General features: G+C 48.2%; 7 protein-coding genes across 7 annotated transcripts; 1 reads left to right on the forward strand and 6 right to left on the reverse strand.

Moving 5' to 3' along the window:
* Nucleotides 1-4,951: 4,951 nt before the first annotated feature.
* Nucleotides 4,952-6,610, forward strand: ATNIH1004_006565 (MFS transporter; the record flags this gene model as incomplete). Its single annotated transcript, XM_033571192.1, has 5 exons — nt 4,952-5,119; nt 5,273-5,595; nt 5,647-5,909; nt 5,968-6,394; nt 6,472-6,610. The coding sequence occupies 5 exons, from the start codon at nt 4,952-4,954 to the stop codon at nt 6,608-6,610; spliced, it is 1,320 nt and encodes a 439-aa protein (XP_033427224.1).
* A 424-nt stretch (nt 6,611-7,034) lies between these two features.
* ATNIH1004_006566 (uncharacterized protein) lies at nt 7,035-8,563 on the reverse strand (the record flags this gene model as incomplete). Its single annotated transcript, XM_033571193.1, has 3 exons — nt 7,035-7,186; nt 7,242-7,513; nt 8,355-8,563. The coding sequence occupies 3 exons, from the start codon at nt 8,561-8,563 to the stop codon at nt 7,035-7,037; spliced, it is 633 nt and encodes a 210-aa protein (XP_033427225.1).
* Nucleotides 8,564-8,610: 47 nt separating this feature from the next.
* ATNIH1004_006567 (uncharacterized protein) lies at nt 8,611-8,958 on the reverse strand (the record flags this gene model as incomplete). The annotated part of the gene is made up of 2 exons (XM_033571194.1): nt 8,611-8,790; nt 8,869-8,958. The coding sequence occupies 2 exons, from the start codon at nt 8,956-8,958 to the stop codon at nt 8,611-8,613; spliced, it is 270 nt and encodes an 89-aa protein (XP_033427226.1).
* Nucleotides 8,959-10,767: 1,809 nt separating this feature from the next.
* ATNIH1004_006568 (uncharacterized protein) lies at nt 10,768-14,387 on the reverse strand (the record flags this gene model as incomplete). Its single annotated transcript, XM_033571195.1, has 2 exons — nt 10,768-11,962; nt 12,019-14,387. 2 exons carry the CDS (start codon nt 14,385-14,387, stop codon nt 10,768-10,770), a joined length of 3,564 nt encoding a protein of 1,187 aa, XP_033427227.1.
* A 1,628-nt stretch (nt 14,388-16,015) lies between these two features.
* On the reverse strand, nt 16,016-16,879 carry ATNIH1004_006569 (uncharacterized protein; the record flags this gene model as incomplete). The annotated part of the gene is made up of 3 exons (XM_033571196.1): nt 16,016-16,230; nt 16,285-16,649; nt 16,704-16,879. The coding sequence occupies 3 exons, from the start codon at nt 16,877-16,879 to the stop codon at nt 16,016-16,018; spliced, it is 756 nt and encodes a 251-aa protein (XP_033427228.1).
* A 708-nt stretch (nt 16,880-17,587) lies between these two features.
* ATNIH1004_006570 (uncharacterized protein) lies at nt 17,588-18,901 on the reverse strand (the record flags this gene model as incomplete). The annotated part of the gene is made up of 1 exon (XM_033571197.1): nt 17,588-18,901. One exon carries the CDS (start codon nt 18,899-18,901, stop codon nt 17,588-17,590), a length of 1,314 nt encoding a protein of 437 aa, XP_033427229.1.
* A 1,288-nt stretch (nt 18,902-20,189) lies between these two features.
* ATNIH1004_006571 (uncharacterized protein) lies at nt 20,190-21,521 on the reverse strand (the record flags this gene model as incomplete). The annotated part of the gene is made up of 1 exon (XM_033571198.1): nt 20,190-21,521. The coding sequence occupies one exon, from the start codon at nt 21,519-21,521 to the stop codon at nt 20,190-20,192; it is 1,332 nt and encodes a 443-aa protein (XP_033427230.1).
* Nucleotides 21,522-21,763: the final 242 nt, after the last annotated feature.

Consider the following 21,763-nt stretch of genomic DNA (forward strand, 5'->3'; position numbering starts at 1 on the left):
ACCCTCGATTTTTAAGAAAAACCGTAATATGTAACAGATATCGAATTTTCAACCGCGGAAGCTGTAACCGTTTATATCTGCTTATATGAGTTATTCACCAAATTCCCCTAACCCAAGATCTATAGATCCAACCTGCCAAGCCGTGTGCATCACTCTCTATGATATACTGAGCCATCCATAGTCTGACAGGTAACGAAACCGTTCTGCAGAAGAGTGAAAAGCAACTTATAGTGGGACACCCCTAACGGGTAGGAGGGAGGTGTTGTTGGCCTTTACTGGTAGTGCAGCGTTCACCAATATTCTATAATCTTGCTAATGCATGGACTGAGGCCAAGTGTACACACTGCTCACCATTACACAGTCAACTGCTCCTTCGTGCACGAGTAAAGGATTTGTGCGAGCCGGAAGGATTTCCGGACCATCCCTGTCAATTGGTCTCTCTCCATGTCCAAAAACAACTTCCTCATATGTACCGATAAGCAGCGTCATGGATATGTAGTTGACTCTGCACTCGCCATGTATAAAATTAGCCATCTGCCCCGTCTACTGCTCCGCAGTCGTGTTTCACTGCTGCTTCATCACTCCATTCACGTCGTTATTCTCAATATAGAGTCTAATTAATATTTGCTCTCAATGGATCATTCCGATATTAATCTATTCGCGGTAACAGTAGACCAGCGACAAATGCCCTTCATGCCATAAATCGGCTCCAACAAGATTACCCCAGTATTATATTCGTCCTATTTCAATGGCAGGACATTTATTCTGATGTATTACGGGCAAGAGTTTTAGTGATAGAAACATGCCTCAGCTTGTTGACGAGGAAGAATCTACTTCATGTCCCTCCCATCCTGTTGCGTTGTCTGCCTAATCAAGGCCTTCCTAGTAAAATCAAATATAATGTGCAATGAATGGTTGATCCCGGATTGGTCTTCCCTTCGGCCAACAGCCAACTCCAGTAGTGTGATAGTGATGTACGGAGTAGTCGGAGCGGGGCCGAGCATCCTAATACTCAGCGGAGATCTCTGCCGCCGGCGTGCACTGGTGAATGTAGTACAACGGCCCAGGAAATCTGGGGGATAGATTTCCTAGTGAGCTTCGAGGTGAAATTCCAGATTATGAAAGCTTCATCCCAGTCAGGAGGATTTGTGATGCACAGCCGAGGCCTGGGTCACTTTTGCGATCTCCGGCCTGAAGTAACTCCTTTGTATATGTCGCGGTAGTCAAGGCAGTATATTGATGCATCGATCATTCTTGTGGGAATCTGCATAATCACAAATTCCTCGAATAACCAAACCTGGAAAGCTGTTCATTAATCCAGTAGCTTGCCTGAGGTAATCATTCCATGGTAAATTCCTGGGCCGATAGACTTACGCTCTTCATGTTGGACTTCCTCGTGGGAATCACAATTTCCACAGTCAATGAATGGAACATGCTCATATGCCGCCTTGAACAGCTCGTTAAATTGGGAGCAATCGGTATAGAATTTCGGCTTCATCTTTATCCAAGACCTCCTATCTAGGGTTTGCCGAACAAACTCGGAAACGGAAGGTTTAGAAAGCTCGTGCGTAGCTTGAACTTGCGGATTTCGGAGGCTGGTTGAGATACCCATACTTCTCATTGACACTACCGGGAATAATGGCATTAAGGGTGTCATACTGGACCAAGCTTCACTTTTGCCAGTTGGTTGGCTGACCACAGCGCTTCCCAACCTAATGTCTTGGTCCTGATCTGGCCGAGCAACCCCCACTCCAATTCTCACAAGGAAACCGAATATAATTTTAGGACAGTTAACAGCATGGACAACGCCCTCGTAGGGACCGGGGCTAGGCCGTAAATTCCTGCTGCGATCGACGATATCACGACAACGTGTTCCCCAATCTGGTCCCATTTGTACGAGTTAGGATTTGAAATTGGCGCTGCAAAGTTGACGGGTTTCTCGTGCTCCTCGCCAAGAACTGCAGTCGCTGCTGCCAACTCTTCCCTCAGTGTGGTAATCCATATGAATTTATAATCCTTAATCTAAAGTCTCTTGAGAAAATGAGTTGCTCCCATTTTAGTTATAGTACCATATTTTTGAATACTACCTTCGTAGAAGAGCGCCCGATGCACGAGAAGAAAGGGGTTGAGTGGTTGAGGGAAATTGCGGCGCAGTACAGTTGCATAAGGATATCTCCGCTAGTCATTTTCATACTGGTAGATGGAGTGGATTTCGACTAACTAACTAGTTATTTTAGGCAGCATGATGATAAATCGCCAACTCAGCGTTAGGAAATCTGCGGACGAACACGCATCGCGGCCTTTGGCCAACTGCGTATGCAAGCAATTTTAATACTGAAGAAAAGAAGCTTGATGCCTCAGGTCAAATTTAAGTGGTTGACGTAAGGACTTTTGTTCGTTCCTGGTTGTTCCAAACCAGCTACCAGAGAAATGGATGTCAGTATGCCGAAGAAAAGAAAAATACCTTTCGGCCACAAAAAGCACATTAGGGATTTAATGATCGCGACTACATACCATCTCGCCATGTTTCGCTGTCGACTTTAGTATCTTTCTCAGATCACGGAATATGCTAAAGTTTCGTCCAAGAGTTGCTCTGGGCTCTAGTCTGTTACCGGGCTTGTCGTTTGCCGAACGTGCATACTTGTTGCTCATCTGCATGTAGAAGGTAAAAGAGATGACACTTGATTATGCGATATTATTAAAGCCATCGCTAGATAAGTTAAAGCAATAGCTGACCTTATTTGTCAAGAGCGCCTCTTGAAGCATCGTTCCGTAATAGCACCAATGCCAGTTCTCTATTTCCACTCCGGAGGGCCATGGCCAGTGGGGAAAGGCTTGATTCGTGCATCAGCTAAAAAACTATTTGCAAGACTTTGACCACATCTATGTAATTCCAGAATGCCGCTGTCTGAAGTGCGTTACCAAATATGCCCGTTGCGTCAAAGGATGCTCCTCTAGATATTCAGAACTAAACTACGATGGGATGATCTCCGTTAGCAACCCCTATTAGAGGACTGTTTCCTCCTAAGACCATGGGACTTTTTCAATTAATTTCACAGCCATGATCGAGAAGACAGCAGGTGATCCTCAGTTCGCCCTGCACGCAAGCTGTTTGGAATAAAGGGCCGTGTATAGCCTTGTTGTCTATCCTTACAGTATAAGAGAGTAGTTTCGTGACAATCCCTTTATAACCAACCACTACTGCCGATTCCAGAGAAACTGAAATCTCGTTTGTCCCTCGGGAGATAAGGATGGCAGCGACAGAGATTCTGTTATCAAACGGGGCTACCTCCAACAGTATAGTTGGGATCGGACTAAATGGATACCTTTGTGTATCCCTCTTACTAAGGACAGAAGTAATATAAGGACCACTTCTTGTCGCTGCCAAATAAAGTGGTATATAGGATGAACCTCCCCCCCTTTAGTGTGGGCTCCGCGCGATCCAGCCAATGTTCCACCATTTCCTTCGAATTGTCAAAAACAGCTGCCCAGAGAGCTTCGTCGACTTTGCTCTGACTGAAATGATGAACACATTCAAGAAAGTGTAAAATATCAAGAAAGTCGCAAAGCTTTTACGTATAAAGCCGTTATCTTCGAGATGATATCTCCAAGCAGTCTCCAATTGATCCACGGAGTCCAGAAGCACTGCGTCTGTTCCAAAGGACTTAATTAACATCTGCGTTTCACAAGGAAGGTTTTCAGCAAGAATAGCAATTATTTCATGGTGGCCTTGTTCCAGCGCAAGTGATGTCTAGCTGCATTCCCATTCTTATGGGCGGCCTTAATGTCAGCATATTACGTCATCCCAACTGATCCCTATTTCTTATGTATTTATTCTTGAATATTCACTTAGAAGAATCAGACCATATGTCTCTGGAGTTGGCTCTAGTCAATACGCTTAGCGAGCAGGTCAACTCATAATTTATATAGCTGTTGTGTTGACATGGTAAGGTCAATACACCCCATGGTTCCTGGGTGTAATGTTAGGCAAGGCCATTTTGCTAGCATGGGAACCCTTCGGCTGCCGCATGAGCAGCCCCGCATCTAGTGGATTCCATATCTTTTGCCAAGTTGCATAAGTAGTGGATACATAGTGCTGATTCCTTGGTTATTACTGGCTCCACTGGAGTGGATATCTTAGCCTGTCGTGAGCCGCTCTGTCTAGACTACATCTAGATTGTGGAACACATGACAGGAGAACACGAAAGTTTGGCATAATAACGGAGCAATTTTCAGCTGAGGAAGAACGGTGCAGCGTCCGAGTAGACAACGGCCCCGAAACAACGTGGATTGCCATCATTACTGCGATGGGAATATATAGGTGGTGCATTGGAGGGCAGAAGCCAAAACGGGACAGGTTATAAATGATAGGTTGCAAGCTCCGGGGAAGTAGAGTAAGAACAAGGATGAGGGTGTGCATGGGGACATGGTGATTTGACGTAAAGGGCCATATGCACAATATATTGAAAACACAGATGTTCCTGCTGACCAGGGTCCTTGGCGTTAGAGGAAATGCGGGATCCTGTCAGATAATATGGTGGTATGTGGCCAGGATCATTTGACTAAAAAGGGGTAAACAAAGGCCTTCGCCTCGGGCCTACATGGTGGAACAACGTTAAGAACTACGCAATAAACAGTTGGAGGAAAAGATATTCTTTGCAGCTTTCGAGATCACCGACAGACTAGACTATAACAAAAGTACCACATTAAGCTGGCAATGAATTGGCCTTTAAACCGCTACAGACTGGAAAGACTCAGCCGCGTCACCCGCAGATGTTGTTTCCCATGCCTTTGTCTTACCCACGGCACTTACTTGGTGCGTTAGTTGACCAATTGGCCAGGGCTAGTCTTTTGACCCATCGGATGGGGAAGAGCTATTTTTTATTTACCTCGCTAATTTTCATTCACTGCTTCATTTTGTCTTTCTCTTCTGCAACATCGTAATACCACAATGTCTACGGTTGAGCTTGCTTCACAAGAACAACATCAGTCACAGAGTTCGATAGAACAATCATTTGGTCCGAGAACCGATGGTGCAATTATCCGAGCGAAGCAAAAATGGAATGACACTTCCGTCAACAAATGGCGTCTACTGGCTACATTTATCAGTTTCGCAGTTGTAGGAGCGAGTGATGGAGTCTACGGAGTGAGACTTTCCTATACAACTTCCTTTGACGTGTGAAGAAACTGGGTATTGTATCAGGCAGGCTCTGGTTCCATACTTATACTCCAAATGCAATCCCCCTGCTATCAAAATACTGACGACAAGTAGCTCCGCGAGGACTATAAGCTGTCTACTACAGTTGCCTTTTTGATTTTCGTAACCCCGTTTGCCGGCTACACAGTTGCAACTATCATTGTGAATAAGATCCATATGACCTATGGGCCGCGAGGCATTGCGATCGTCGGGCCACTTTGTCATGCTATTCCATTTGTTATTATGGCAGTCCACCCACCCTACCCGGTGATGTTGGTCGTCTACGCGATTGTTGGAATGGGAAATGGCCTCATCGATGCTGCGTGGAATTCCTGGATTGCGGACATGGTCAATGCAAACATCTTGATGGGACTTCTCCAGGCGTTCTATGGGCTTGGGTACGTGGAGCGTATGTGATGGCCCGACAGCAGCATTGATGATGTATATAGGGCAACGCTTAGCCCGATCATCGCGACTCAGATGATGAAATCTGGCCTGCGCTGGAACTACTTCTACTACACCATTCTCGGCGGCTCCGTCCTGGAGCTAATGGCGAGTGTGGCTATGTTTTGGCATGAAAACGCGGCGAGCTTCCGTATCAACAACAGCAGGAGTTCTAATAGCAACGGTGGAAATAGAACTAAGGAGGCCATGAAAAGTCATATTACTTGGCTGATGGCAATCTGGCTCTTTGTTTACATGGGTGTCGACTGTGGGCTATTACAACGTTATTCTGGGAGCAACTGACGTCTGATGATTGAACCGGGTAGTGTCGGTGGGTGGCTGGATTGTCGATTTCATGATCCAGGTCCATGGCGGGGCGCCATACGAGTCTGGCCTGATCCCTACTGGCTTTTGGGCCGGGGTCACTATCGGGCGACCTGTTCTCGGTTTTGTGAATGACTGGTTGGGCATGTTATCCCCATTTCCGGGTCCCCTTGGTAAACGAGCGCTGACTGTGAATGAAGGAGAGCGGGTTACTATCACAATTTATCTCGCCATCTCGATTGCCCTGGAACTTGTCTTCTGGTTGGTACCAAAGTTTGTCATGTCCGCAGTTGCAGTTTTCCTTCTCGGCTTCTTTACTGGACCTCTCTTCCCAGCGGCAATTGTGGTGGCTGCCAAGCTGCTCCCAAAACATCTGCACACTCCAAGCATTGGGCTCGCATCAGCATTAGCTGGCGGTGGTGGAGCAATGTAAGTTTTACCTCTTTCTCTCACAGTACTTCACTGCTGCCTGGAACTGATGTTTTCTCCATCCTATCTTGGCGTAGACTGCCTTTTGTTGCTGGTGCTATATCTGGAGCGCGCGGTGTGCAGAGTCTACAGCCCTTTATCCTCGCGTTGCTAGGCTCCTTGGTTATTCTATGGGTACTGATTCCACGGAACAACCATCACGGCCATGGCCTCTGATATAACCACAACTATGTGGTTAGCATATGAGTTGGGAGGAAACATTGGAGGAGACAGAGGGCTTTGAGCCATACATAGTAGGAGTGACTATGGAACGTAAATTTTTAGGGTGTTGTGCAGCAATAAAGATAGCCATTGTACTTAGTTGAGATTGAGTTTGGAAAGTACACAGTAATGCAACAAACTAGCTTCGTGGTACAAGTAAATGAAAATTTAGCCTATTATCCCATCCAAAAAAAAAATAGTATACGTTCCTATACAGTAAAATTATACGCAGAGTCTATCTATAAAGTCTCAGCCCTAAAATATATGACCCGGCGGCTTTGTCGTTCGTCAGATCGCCCTGACTGTGAAGTTGGCATCCATGGTTCCCAGCGACTCCGCTGAACAACTTGAAGAGATTTCGCGCCAAAATTACTGGCATTCAGATTCTTAGCTGGCGACGGTTTGCAATTGCACATTTCCTTTGGTGTCGCTTGGGTTGCTGCGTATTGGAATGCCCGGTTGCCTGAAGTCGCTTCCGACGCCACTCATCTTCACGATGGCCGCCGACAGTTTTTGCTCCCTTATACACGCCTTGGGCGCAATAGTCCATTACAGTTTGGCCTGAAAAATAACTAGGCATTCTTACCTGCCAATCCTTCTTCTTTCTGCCTGGATGCCTCTTCTAGCTTCTGGACTCGTTTCATGACCCGCACTGCTTCTCGTTGGGCCTTTTCCTGCGCACCACCCTCATGCAACGCCTGACGCGCTGCATCCCGCTGCTCTTTCCATTCAGCCAATTCTCGAGCCATTTGCTCAGGTGCGATGACCGTTTGCAGCCAACGATCTTCAGTGGCATGTTTGCTCTGCATGTCCGCTGCTCCTGGGCCATTGGCGCTGCCGACCTCCACTTTAACTGAACTGAAAAGGTTGGCTGACCACCATTCTCGTCGACATTAAAAAGCCCCATGGCCTTTCTCCATTTCCCCTTTTTGGAAACTAAGGTGGGCGCGGCCATGAAGTCCTAGATTTTCATACTATGTATCTCATGTTGTGAGGCCAATTTCTCTGCTACACGACACAGCCGAGTAACTCGAGGGTCTACCCACTCTTCTTTGAGGAACTGGCGAGCAATTCGCCGAATAGCACGAAGGGAGCCTGGAGTTTCATTGACGCATCCCCTGATACAGTCTGCGGCAGAATAATATTATCGTGGTTGCTCATCTAGGATAGTACCCCGCCGGGTTTGAGTGGGTGGAGAATTGTAGCCCGCCAACCAGCCTCGATATTCATGGACGTACTCCGGAGTAAATGCCCGATTCCACACCTCCGAAAGAGTAGCCAAAGGATCAACTAGGGCCAGAAATTCGCCTCCACTAGTGATTCTTACCCTTATTTTGATTTTCTTTATTTGCCATTAGCTGCACTATAAATACTTCACAGCACCGTCGTCTTACTCTTTATCCACCTAAATACTGCTCCTTAACATGCACTTCTTCCTGGCAGGCTGGCTGCTCCCTGCGTGTCCTAGGGCCATCGTCGGTGCCTCTGGCGTGCTGGAGGTGGACCTTGTTTTCCACAGAACGAAACATATGCGCACACCGAGTGGTTCCCTATTATCTTTGCCTTCCAGAATGCCGAGCGCGCCAGATACCTCAACCCGTATATTGCCTATACATTACGGAACCAGGATAACAGGAGCGACTCTATTAACTGGTCCCACGATTTAAGATAGGTAAACTGGTCCAGCCACGACCCTTACTTTGCACATAATTTTGTGGGCCGCAGCTTTAACACTAAGAGACGCTGGAGGCTGGGCTGGCACTTGACCTGGCAGAGCTGCGACGAGTACGCCTTCTCCAATAACCATCTCGTTGCCGATATGATCCGCAACTCCTCTTGGTCGGCCTTCACCATCAAGAATTCCGCCTCCAAGGTGGATCTTGTTGCGTCACTGATAAAACCATGCATGTTCCCAGCCAGGCAAGCTGGTCTGGTGGTGACTCCGCCAATGACACTTATGCCGTGGTGGCCTCGTTGACCCCGACGCCGACGCCCGACCCTTGTCGCGTTAAATTCTCCTCAGCCATTGCCGCTAGCATGCCAGCCTCCTTGAAGGCCCGCTTGTGCGAAAGTTGAAAACCTTGAACCCACCGACTGCTTGCCCAAACGACAAGAATGCCGCCCAGCAACGATACCTATTCCAAAGGGCGTTTCTATGCAGAAGGTTAGGAGCAATTTTATGGTAAGAATAAAGTCCAAGAATTTTAAGATACCATACCAGTAGAAGCAGGGCCATCTATAGTCCATCGACGTGTACCGGCGCCACCACACTGCAGTGATTTGTCATATAGGGGGACATACATGGAGGCGATGTCCTAATTGAATATAGCATTGTTTTCATATAGAAATGTAGATTCTTGAGTGTTTTGGGTGACTTCCTTTTTACCTATAGGAGATATGTCCGGCTCGTGGACAATGACTCCTTTACGTAGATGTCCGCCGACTAGCTGGTATGACGACGTAATGGCTATCTGATAACGGACCCGAAAGAAAGGGAGCCGGGCCACCCTTCTAACTAATATTTAAAGACTAATTAGAATAAAATCTATTATACCAAAGAATCTAAGTTACTATAATAGATAGGTAAATCTATCGTGCAAAAAACTGCGAGCACCTCCCTCCTGCCTCATTCGGCCGTTGCCGCTTTAAGAGGGTGAGCCGGGTGATCCACGTGACTCGATTACCCTCAAATGTGTACTCGAGGGGCTCTCGCCTTCGAGGTGATTTGGCATATGATCGTATATATAGTCAGTGTACAAATCGAGAAGAAAATGCAAATCAAGACCTAGAATGCCAGCAAATATAAGATACCACCCCTTTATCAGATTTTAGAGCTTGAGACAAGATGAGGGGAAATGCAGGTCTGAGTTGTTCACTCGAGGGCTTAAACCTCCTCTTTCCAAACAGCACAGGGTGAAAACACGTCACTGGGATGTACCCCAGTAGGCAGCCTTAATTGGGTCGCTCAAGGTTGATCTGCATTGCGAGGCTGATGGAACAGCTCCTCCTCCCTGTCATTGGTTTGACGCCTTGGGTCTTGGACTTCACGGCTAACTACCGACTCATAGACCATTACTTGAGGACATTTATTTGTGAACTTATCAGGGAAAGTAGGCGGGTTTTGTTTTCCAAGTCATATCAGGATTCGCTTTCTAGTTGACTAGAGAGACTCCTTATGTAAAGGACTGGGAGCCAATTTTAATTCTCGGGCCTATGGTCCCCGTTGTCCCCGTTGTCCCCGTTGTCCCCGTTGTCCCTATTGTCCCCGTTGTCCCTATTTTCCCTGTTGTCCCTATTGTTCCTATTGTCCCTGTGTCCCCATTGGCCCTCGAAGATGTTGGAACATCGGGTTATCCTTCTCTGCCAGGTTACAGGTGGGGTGACATCGCAATTGTCTTAGTATTTGTATATATATAACTAACTTAGTTAACTAACGCCCAGAACATGCAGATCTTAGACTTCATCTGGAGGTACCTAAAATGCAGCCCACACGACTTGTCCACTCTCAATCCTTAGTTGGACCGTCCAATGATCGTTCGCCCGTGAACTGGCGAGGGAACTGGCGAGCACGGATGAGCGGGCGCGCAGAGAGTCAAGTCACGTTATGGTAAAGGTGCAGGCGAATGGGGGGGCGCGGACGGCGGTCACGGCTCGGGTCACATTGGGGGGGAGCAGACCTAATATATGTCCTATCCTATCCTATATCTTATATATATACAGGCGTAGCCTGCGACAGAAACGAAGGGTTGACCTAACGAAAAAAGGTGCCAAGAAGGAGTATGTTAACCATAAAATTACGCGTATTTGCAAGTATCGATCCTTCATTGAATTAGGTCTCTGATTCAACTCAACTACCAAAACATCTCGCTTTTATAAAGGCGAGGTAAACAAACGAAGAATGCAAAATAACTAATATAGGAAATATACGCGATCCGATGATGTTGGATCATCAACAACATTTGACCGAGAAAGGTGCTGAATAATCAATATTACCATAATTGTCGACAGAGTATAGCGCTCTGTACTGGCCGGAGGCCTAGTCAAGCCTTGATACATAAATCATGTTAAGTACATGTTTAAACCAGCTACAGTAAAATGCTTAACATAGATCATTATCTCCGGAAAAACCTCATGAATGCCCGTCGTTTGCCACCTGTGATAGGTTTGGAGTCTGATTGCATCTGCTTGGGAGGATAATCATTAACGGACAATGTAGGAGAGGCTTCGGCTGAAGTTTGTTGTGCTGGCTTTATTAACAGAGAACTTACTGCCGTTTCCCAGTCGCTGAGAGCGTAAGAGGAGGATATGGTATGTGGGTGATCTGGACCCAACAAGTTGCAGCGGAGCTCTACACATTTTTCCATCAGAGGTAAGGCGTCTTTAACCTTTCCTTGTAGTTTCCATGTAAAGGCTAGATTGTTCATGCTGGCCAGAGTGTCTGGATGCTCTGGCCCCAGCACTTGCTTGCTGTGCTCCATCACCTGCACCTCCAGCTCTTCTGCTTCCTTCCATCGTCCCTGATCTCGGTACGCTGATGCCAGATTCGCCATGCTGGCCAGAGTGTCTGGATGTTCTGGCCCCAGCACTTGCTTGCTGTGCTCTATCACCTGCACCTCCAGCTCTACTCCTTCCTCCCATCGTCCCTGACTCCAGTATGTTATTGCTAGGATGTTCATGCTGGTTAGAGTGTCTGGATGCTCTGGCCCCAGCACTTGCTTACGGAGCTCCATCACCTGCACCTTCAGCTCCTCTGCTTCCTCCCATCGTCCCTGATTATAGTATGTTATTGCTAGGTTGTTCATGCTGGTCAGAGTGTCTGGATGCTCTGGCCACAGCACTTGCTTGCGGAGCTCCAGCACCTGCACCCCCAGCTCTTCTGCTTCCTTCCATCGTCGCTGATCGTGATATGTTGATGCCAGATTAGCCATACTGGTCAGAGTGTCTGGATGCTCTGGCCCCAGCACTTGCTTGTGGAGCTCCATCACCTGCATTCCCAGCTCTTCTGCTTCCTTCCATCGTCCCTGATCGTGATATGTTGATGCCAGATTAGCCATGCTGGTCAGAATGTCTGGATGCTCTGGCCCCAGAACTTGCTTGCGGAGCTCCAGCACCTGCATCCCCAGCTCTTCTGCTTCCTTCCATCGTCCCTGATCCTGATATGTTGATGCCAGGTTAGCCATACTGGTCAGAGTGTCTGGATGCTGTGGCCCCAGCACTTGCTTGCTGTGCTCCATCACCTGCACCTCCAGCTGTTCTGCTTCCTTCCATCGTCCCTGATATCGGTATGTTGATGCCAGGTTAGCCATGCTGGTTAGAGTGTCTGGATGCTCTGGCCACAGCACTTGCTTGCGGAGCTCCATCACCTGCACCCCAGCTCTTCTGCTTCCTTCCATCGTCCCTGATATCGGTATGTTGATGCCAGATTAGCCATGCTGGTCAGAGTGTCTGGATGCTCCACCCCCAGTACTTGCTTGCGGAGCTCCACCACCTGCACCTCTAGCTCTTCTGCTTCCTTCCATCTGCCGTCACTATACAGACACCTCCCAATATTCACAATAAGGTTAATGTATTTCTCCTGCTCCTTTTGGAACTCAGCTTCTGCTATTAGTGAAAACGCATGCGGTAGATAGTCCCGCCACACCTTCCGATTGGTATGGTCATTGTTCGGGAAAGCTTCGCTTAATCGGTCTGCAGTTTTTAATATTTGCAGGCTAAACTTTTGGCTCTTTCTCATCCAGTTCCGAGTTGCAAGATGGACTAGTCGGTGTAGATTTAGAGAACGGTCCCCGCCCTCCTCACTAATAAAGGAGAAGGCCTTGAGAAGGCCGATGGCATCGGTTCTCTTCTTGGTCGAGATCGGATGGGGAAGTAAGGACTGTGGAATGTTGCGAGGATTAATACAGGCCATAAATGACAGATAGTCCGCCGCGAGTTTATTTGATCGTTGAATTTGCTGGAATGAAATAAACCAGGTTAAAGCAACAGGATTCTGGGTGTCTTTATATCGCATTTCATCCCCAAAATCTTCACTCAGCAGTTCAATCACATCTGGCTCCTGATCCTGTAAAAGTATAAGATAGTCAAAGAGGCCAATGCTATTTTCATTAATATACACTGCCGCCTGGGTAATCGCCAGAGGGAGAAAAGCCAGCTGCTCAAGAAGACTAAAAGCTGTAACACGATCATTAAGCAAGGATTTTTCAACCAGTGAGTTTTGTAAAATTTTAAAAGAAGTTTCTGTGTTCGGCTCAGTAATTGTGATTACATGAGAAGACACTAATTTCACAGCGACCTTGCGGCTGCGTGTGGTGAAGAGAATATGGCCCTGCTTACTTTGAGGAAGAAAGTCTGTTAGTACTAAATTATTAGTATTATCCTTGCTCCACATCCCCATATCATCTGCGCTATCAAAAAAAAGAAGCCACTTCCCAGCACCCTCCTGGCTGAGATAAGCCTTGACTTTTTCTTTTACCTCTGCCGGCTTTATGTCAATTATTCCTAGCTTTAAGGCGATACTCATGTACGCTTGTTCCACACTCTCGTAGCTAGTACATGTAATCCAGAAAATCGAGTATTTAGGGTCTCGATTTCGCATGCGGTAGGCCAGTTCAAGTGCAATCTGCGTCTTCCCAACTCCGCCTAGTCCGCAGATAGCAACTTTGTCAGGTCCGTTCTGTGGCATAATTAATTCTTCGGTTCTGGCAATTTCTTCTTCCCGACCCACGAATCGCGGGTTCTTTCGAAAGGGGACCATCCAAACTGGCTCCTTTAATTCATGTAATTCCTTCTTGCGGCAGTAAGTGGGAACTACTGACAGGAGAGCCTTTGCGTAGGCAGCAGCAGCAAGGGCGGCATATCCTTGCCACCGTTTATTTTTATGGGAATCACAGTAGTCACAGATACCTCGAATGGCAAGTGATGGGAGTTCGTCCATGAGCCCAGCAGCCTCCATTTCAAAACAGAGTATGTCTAGATCCTGAGCAATAGAATCTCGAGTCTTGGCATCTTTTATAACCTGATCTCCAGAAGCAATCAAGCCACAATGAATGTAAGGGTCATCAGTTATCCGCTTAGAACGGTTTACTAACTGGGTCAGATCACATGCCGAACAGTTGTGTTCGCTGTCCTTATGATTATATGTCGGTTGGAATAACCAGTCGTCTTTCGGTCGCGAAAACTGTTCTCTTATCTCTTCACGTTCGTGCAGTATGTCAAACAAGATTTTGTTAATCGCTCTTTTCCCCGTTATATGATCACTCTCTAATTGAGACACAGCCTTCAACAACACTGGAGGAGGTTTATTAAGTGACCCGGTGTGCTGGAATCGTCCGTCACGCAGTGTCTTGCCGTAGTCATATTGGATAACACCACTTGAAGTGGCAGTTGGCTTGCTGATCACAACATCACCAAGGCGAATGTCAGCATTTTGGCTCGGGACTCCGCCCCCAATACCCACCATCAATCCGAGCCGGATACTCCGAAAGGTAGAAACCATATGTGACGCCACAGCCGTAGCGGATATTGTTCCATAGACACCACCAGGCAGACAGGCCACCACCACATTGTGGCTGCCAACCCTCCCAAGTGTGTAGATATTGTGGTCGGTTTCTGGCTGGGGAAGCGGAGGGTGAATCTCGTCCAGCATGGCCTTCGCTGCCGCCATTTCCAGTGGCAAGGCGCAGATCCATGCGACCGTATAGTCGTCGCGTGTGAAGATCATTTTATATGTCATACACAATAACGAGGTGATACTTTACCCGAGAATGGATCAGGCAATCTTTGGCTAGACAAAAAAGAGCATTTATTAAATAGGCATTAGAACTGCAAGATTAGACGTTTCAAGGTCCAAATTCGAGGTTGGAGTTGGAGGGGTCATCTGACACGTGTTACTGTGAGGCTGTCGCGGTTCAAAAGCCAATCATGGTTTTGAGAATATATAAATAAAAAGCAAATAGAGGAAGTGGTGCGTATCAACAGCACTCAAGCAACAACCCCAGCTTCTCAGATGACCTCCCAAAGTCCCATCAACAAATCGAGACAAGTAATCTGCTAGTCAAAAAATTTAAGAATTTTTAGGTATGTTATGCTCTGAGCGGTTTTCTTACGAATTAGAATAAATGTCTCCTCCGTCTTGACGCGCAGGGGTTGGTTTTATCATGCGTAGTCAGCGACATTCAGAAACCTCAACAGATAGGATACTTATATACTCTACAGCTTCGCATATTAACTAATAGTAAAACTAATCTGGACTTGCTCCTGTTATTAACAATAATTAGGTTAATGTTAATTCCTTTCTCCACTTTGGAGTGACATTGGCTGCCCCTAAAAGCGATGACGCATTTATGCAGTGACTGGCTGGCTGGAATTGCACCACTAATGAATCGCATTTTAGCGGCCAAATCTAGGGATACTAACACCAGATACCCTGAAGTTGGCAGACCATACTTCAGCTGCTAAGGGATAGGTGTCAAGGGCTGAACCCATAGAAACTATAAGATAGGTTATGTACAAGAAGGAATCGTTGAAGAAGGGAAGAAAGGAAGAGGAAAATGAGCGGTAAACAAACAACGTGAAGGTCACGTGACATGGATCGAGGGCCAACAGGGCCAAAAGGGACAGTAGGGACAGTAGGGACAATAGGGACAGTAGGGACAATAGGGACAATAGGGACAATAGGGACAATAGGGACAACGGGGACAGTAGGGACAACAGGGATAATAGGGACATTGGCCCGAGAGGTCAAATGGGCTCCAGCCCTTTACAATAGGATGCTAAATACTTAGAGAAATTATGCCTTCAAGGAGGCCTGTCACATAGAGTCAAGCGGGGCGGGTTAAATTAGCAGATAAGAATATAGGGCTTAAAGGAGATGCGAGCAGAAAACCTAGAACTGGCGTTCTTGGCCCTAATAGGTTAAGTATATGACGGTATAAATTTCATTCATCCATTCATTAGAAAGCTAAGAGACACCACAACCAATACAGTCCCCAATCCTTGCGAAATTAGTGCATAGTATTAGGTCACAACCCCAACACAATTTATTGATTCCCACGCAAACCAGTCGCCATATACAATACCATCTGGTACTTGCAACCTCCAGGACCACTGCACCTCGTTACCTGCCAGTGGATCCATGGTTCTCATAATCATGATTTGAGTCAGGTGCGGCGCTAAACCAATACGCTGAATGATCTTCGATTTACCTTCGGAATTTTGAAGCAGATGATGATTCCGCAATTTTAGGGCGGCAGCCCAGGCTTTTCCGGATGGATGGCTGCCATAATGGCCCTCTCGGCCGTTTTGTGGAGTTCGATGAGTGCCACAAGGCTCATGTTGCCTGGTCGTGGCTCACGTAGCAGCCTAATACCGTCTACCTGGGACCGCTGGCCTATCGTTTAAGTCCCCGTAATGCTGGAACACCGACTGGGCTGAGTTGCCAATCTTCGAGGTCGGCAAGGTATCCCAGATGGACGCCAAGATAGCTGGAAAGCAGTACCACTGGGGTTTGAAGGAGAGTTTTTGACCTTTGGTGGCGGCTTCGACGAAGCGAACTGTGCTGTCGGGGTTCAGAAGGACTTGACGAGAGGAAAATATCGGCTAGTTAGTCCAGATACACGGTCGTTTCTTACTTAGCACTTCATCTTCCGTTGCTCGAAAACCCTTGTTAGGTTGTTTCAAGGAAAGAATGAGAAAGCTGGCCGCGATATTATCACAGGTGCTCTGTCCATGGCTCGTGTCTTGGCAGTAAGACACGGCTGCCAGAGGTAGTAACACACACGCATCGTGTATCTCAGATATAATAAGTAGAGAGTCGACGGAAGCGCCTAACTTGGCCTTCATTGCGATCTTGAACCATTGGGCCATCTCCGTCGGGACATGCAGCGTTACCTGCCCTTCGGGGTCAGGCCGCACGACGTTCGGGAGCCAGTGGATCTCATGCCCGCAGAGAACCCGAACCGCACCATGTGACTTCGTTCCTACCACTTCCTGCTCCCTTGGGGGCAAGCATAGAAGTGTGGAATGGGGCTATTTCGGAGGCCCAACACACCCCAACACAACGGCTTTCCAGTCCGGCCGGCCGAATATGAAATTGTCGAGCTCGAGTAGCCTCCGTCTCAACATGAGTTGTTCTTGCCTCAGACGCTCGTACACATGGTCGCAAACTTCCACAAAGTCCTTTGGGTATGATTCAGGGGACCCGGTTGGCCGGCGTTTGATTGTCATAACGAGCTCGCCTGCTGCACCGGTTATGGAAACTATCCGATGACTGTCAAGCATACCATCTGCCGCAAGTGAGGAGGAGTTCCGACCCTTCAAGCGAGACCTCCTCAACTGTAGCACCCAGACGAATATCTACTCCTGGCCGTGTTGCCTCGTCAAGAAGAATCCGAATTTAGTCTACTCTGTATATAATGCTGTGGGTATTTCATATCTGCACTTAATATAAAGCCGGGTGGTAATTGATTGTAAACATACATCCATGGAGCTCCATACTCTCTCATTATACTCTCACCAAACGTCATAGAGGGTAGGACATCACCGTCTTTATACCTTCTAAAGACTACAGGCTGGACTATACGTCCTTTCTCAAGTAATTTGGGTAAGAGACCGAAATCACGCATGATATGAGTTCCATTGATTTCTATACCTGCAGGGACATCTTAAATTTGAGGAGGTACTTCGAGAAGTACATGTCGCGTCTCGCTGTCCGATATTATACTAAAAAGGATTAAATAACCAAGCAATGCTTAAATATCAATTTTATTATAGCCTTACTCGCGGTAGTATATATAATATATAAATAAATACGAGAAGGGCCAGAGGGTCTAGATTAAAGTGCAATAGCGACGAAGTAGTGGAATCTTTAACGGCATTTTAGCCAGGGAAGACATCTCTAGGTCACAGGCGATACGTGGGGCTGAGCGCAATCGGCTATATTTCAAGCGAGACCTCTACAAACGAAAATAGCGAATTGAGTGGCCTGCTGGACGTTTTAATCATGAGCCTCTCGTCGGCCGTCTTCAGCATCCTCTCCATGTGACTGGCGCTTCTCTCACCACCACCAGACAATGTGAAAACCACCAGGTCGAGGTTGCGCAGCAATCTCTCGCTGTGCCTCGGCATCGTGTCGAGCTCGTCCGGCAAGATTCGGTTCATGATCCAAAGTTTTGTACCAAACTTCTCCATGGCTGGTACCAAATGCTTCAGTATACGCACGGCGTCGGCATCCTCCCAGTCTTGCAGCACCCGGAACAGCGTGTACACCTTTGGAACTCGTCCCCCCGGTAGCTCTGGCTGCGGCAAGAAGAAGTCATGTGGCTGGTACTGGACGCGGGCTGCCAACCCCTTCTCCTCGATGATCTTCTCTGCTCCCTCTCTATTGGATGGTTGGTCTTGGATCACAAAGTTGACCCCCGGGATCAGTGGTACGATCTGGCTCTCAATATGCCCATTGCCGCCCCCGACATCCACGACCGTGTCGCCTGGACTCAGCGAGTCCCAATTGAACCCGTGAACGAATGGCATGTATGAGTTGCCGGCGTGGTGGTTATACAGGCCAATCATTCCCGTGCTGTACCTCTCCATCCCTTTGCCATCTGGCTCATCTTCCAACTGTACGAAGGCCGGCCTACCCAGTCCGTCGGGGTCCGCGAGAGCGCACGGTATTCCCCCCTTGCCGGCCCCATTGCGCAGCGCCGCGGCGATCTCGTGCCCTCCCTGGCAGAAGATGCGACCAAGTCTGAGTGAGATATAGGGGCTAGATGCTGGTATGGCGGCGCTGAGGGCTGTGTGAGCAACACCACCGGAGGGTGTGCGCCGGAACATGCCCATCAGGAAGGCGAAGCGGAGCTGCTTCTCGAACGCATGTACATTCCGAACACCGACCTTGGACGCGAGATCCGGGATACTGAGCTCGCCATCCAGCGGGACAGCATCCGCGACGCCCAGGGAATCCAGCGTCCTTAGGACCTCGATCTCGGATAGGCAGGGTCCCGCGTACCCCGCCAAAATATCCGTTGGCCCCAGCGCGAGGTCCACAAGTGCCTGGGCCGCGTCAATGAGGTTCGAGCGCGCGGCAAGGATAGCGGGGATAAATTGCGCATCGGACCAGTCTTGGCGGCCCCTGGGGGAGAAGGAGGGCTGCGGAAGCTGGTTCTCCGTGAGGAGGCGCTGGAGAGTACCGGCCGACTCCTTGACCGAGTCGGCCAGCGTGGTGAGGGCAGGAGTCTCGGCAGAAGAAGTCATTTCGAGAGGCTATAATGCAGAGAACGCCAATATACACAGGGCTATCTGGAGGGTAGTTAATGTGGTGAAGGTCGACTGGGTAATGATAGCAAATGTGTGTTGTGATTGATGATGGGAAAAAGAGAAAGAAGGTCGGGTTAAGGCAGTAGGAAATACATAAATATTAGGAAAGTAGCTACCTAGGTAGGCATTCAGGATGTAGGTAGGTCAGTCACGACAGCCTCACTAGATAGATGTAGTACTATGCAAAGGGTGCGGCGTGGTAATACCGGGATGGTCTCTTAACTCTAAACGCTAAGGGCGTCTTGCTACGGAAGAAGAATGAGCGATAATCACCATGTATACTATGTACGTAAGCTTACAAGAACTGATGCATGAATAAAGCACAACACAGGGTTCGAAATGAGGGGTTCCAATGTTCGGTATTCATTCAAATGCCTGTGCGAAGGTACACCTCCCCAAATTGCCCCACAATACCCCTACAAGCTGACTGAGACCTCCATTGACTCTAAGGATCCACTGGACTGAAATCCACACTTAATGCATTCCTACGCGCCTTAGTGAATCCCTAGCTCACACAGCCCGCAAAACCAGCAGAGCCCGGAGAGTCCGCCGAGTTGCCGCTGGCTGCAGTCAACAACGTTAACGATACTGTAAAAACTTGGGAAATGTGCCATCTTGGCGCACCATTGGCGCCCCAGTTTTTGTGTCATTATTGAGATATAGTAATCCAAACAGGGATCCCAACTAGCTTCATTCCTTCCTAATCCATATGCTGACCACCAATTTCCCGCGTTATTTTACAGAGGTTGAAGATCTAAGGATACGCTTTGTAATTATTTTATGTATTATTTAGTAATGAAATTGCATTTATAAGTAAAATTTATTTCACTGCAAGGTTCTCTTCTTGTATAACTTAGTTTTTTAGGATTTATTGCTAATCGGGACCACTTCGGTGACAGGGGATGGGAAAATACCAAGCATGAAGGCATGTAAAAATCTCCCATCTTTGTCACAAATCTGGCTCATTTAAGATGCAATGATTTAATTGAAAATTAAAAATTGTTAATGTTAATAAAGATATAAATTTTATGTAAAAATACGTTTTAATTACATGGGAGTTCATGCCTGTTTTGTTAATATACAAGAGTATTATACGGCCATAATTAGTATAACATAGTAATTATATATAGAGCAATTACTAGTACTCTTATTATAAGCAGAATCCCCCACAATTAATATATCATTTATCCCCTTCGCTGGAGTGGGGCAGTGAAGAGACGGGTAGCTACAGTTTTATGGCGAGACGTCTATCAACTGACAGGCGTGCAGCCACAACGAAGGCAAGGGAAAGCAGTGCCGTCCCTCCTACGTAGAATATAGCGGGCCTGTAGGCCACGATAGAACTAGAGCTACCCGCGCCCGTCGCGTCTATTAGGACTCCGGCGATGGGATTGCCGACCAACAAGCCGGGGGTCCATCCGGTAATAGCAATGCTCACCGCTCCTGCTCCGCGGCGTTCCCCCGCAAGCCTCCCCACCGCCGTGGGCAGGGCCACGAAGAAGGCGCCGTTAGCGAGCCCGTTGAGGACGGAGAAGATTATCAGAACAGCCAATGTAGACGCGAAGGACCATATCGCGAACATGGTGATGCCGTTGAGAGCCATGGTCAGCAGCAATGTGTTCATACTCCCAAACTTATCGCATGCAAACCCCGACGTGAGACGCCCGATCGCCATGCACGCATTGAAGCAGGCCACGACGCCCGCAGAGACGGAGCCGGAGAAGCCGAGGGAGGTGGTCACGGCGGGTAAGAAGAATGGTGGTGCGTAGATGGAGAACACCCCGACTACGCCGGAGGTGAAGAGGCAGGAAAAGGCAACGTCCTTGAAAAGAGACCAGTCGATGTCAAAACTCCCCTGGGCGGGAATCCTCTCCCGGATGAAGAAAGCTGGCGGGACGCCCGTGGCCAGCGACAGGAGACCGAATATCCTGAACGTCCACGCGATGCCAACTCTCTCGGTAAGCACTCCAGTGACGATGGCCATGACAGTGGCCCCGATGCCTCCGCCTAGCTTGACGATGCCGTTGGCCGTCCCGAGCTTGGTGCTGAACCATTGTATGGGCAGGCTGTTGGACATGGTGTACATCAGGCACGCGCCAAGTCCGTACGTAAAGCCGCACGCGATGAATAAACCACCGACGTTGGATACGGCCCAGGCGCTGACGATGTTGCTGATGCTGTACAGCAGGATGCCGATCAAGCTGGTCCAGCGGGCACCAATCGTGCGGGCGAGATGGATGGTGAAGATGCCCAGAGCACAGGACAAAGCGATACCGAGAGATCCGATGAAGGAAACGGTGCTTGATGTGGAGTCACGCAAGGTTGTCTCCAGCAAAGCGACTTGAAGGATGCCCCATGACCCGGTCCAGGCGTTCTGCCAGAAGGTATGGACGAAGCAGACGAAGATGACCACCCACCCGTACCCGCCGTCTGGGTTCGGTTCCACGACATTTGTCTCGTCCCCGCCCGGTTGCTCAGCACCTGTCGTAACATCAGCAGGCTGTTCATCATCCCCAGACCGGTGAGGCCGATCCGAAAGGGCAACCAATGAACCCATTCTAGCCGCGCTCTAAGGCAGCAGCCTGATCATGGAGAGTTGACAGGGATGCAGTCTTGCGAAAATGGAGAATCAGAGTCTTAGACCACTGGATCAGAAGCTGATGGCATGGACAATTCGGGGCCGATGAGAGTAGTGATGGAACTGAGGAGCTGGGAGTAGAAATTGATGGCCGACCGAGGGCCTAATTGACGAGAATCCGGAATACAATCAAACGAACGACGCGAATGAATCAACCCAAG

This window comes from Aspergillus tanneri (assembly GCF_003426965.1).
Source record: "Aspergillus tanneri strain NIH1004 chromosome Unknown AapTan_4_pilon_pilon_pilon, whole genome shotgun sequence".
Lineage (NCBI taxonomy): Eukaryota > Fungi > Ascomycota > Eurotiomycetes > Eurotiales > Aspergillaceae > Aspergillus > Aspergillus tanneri.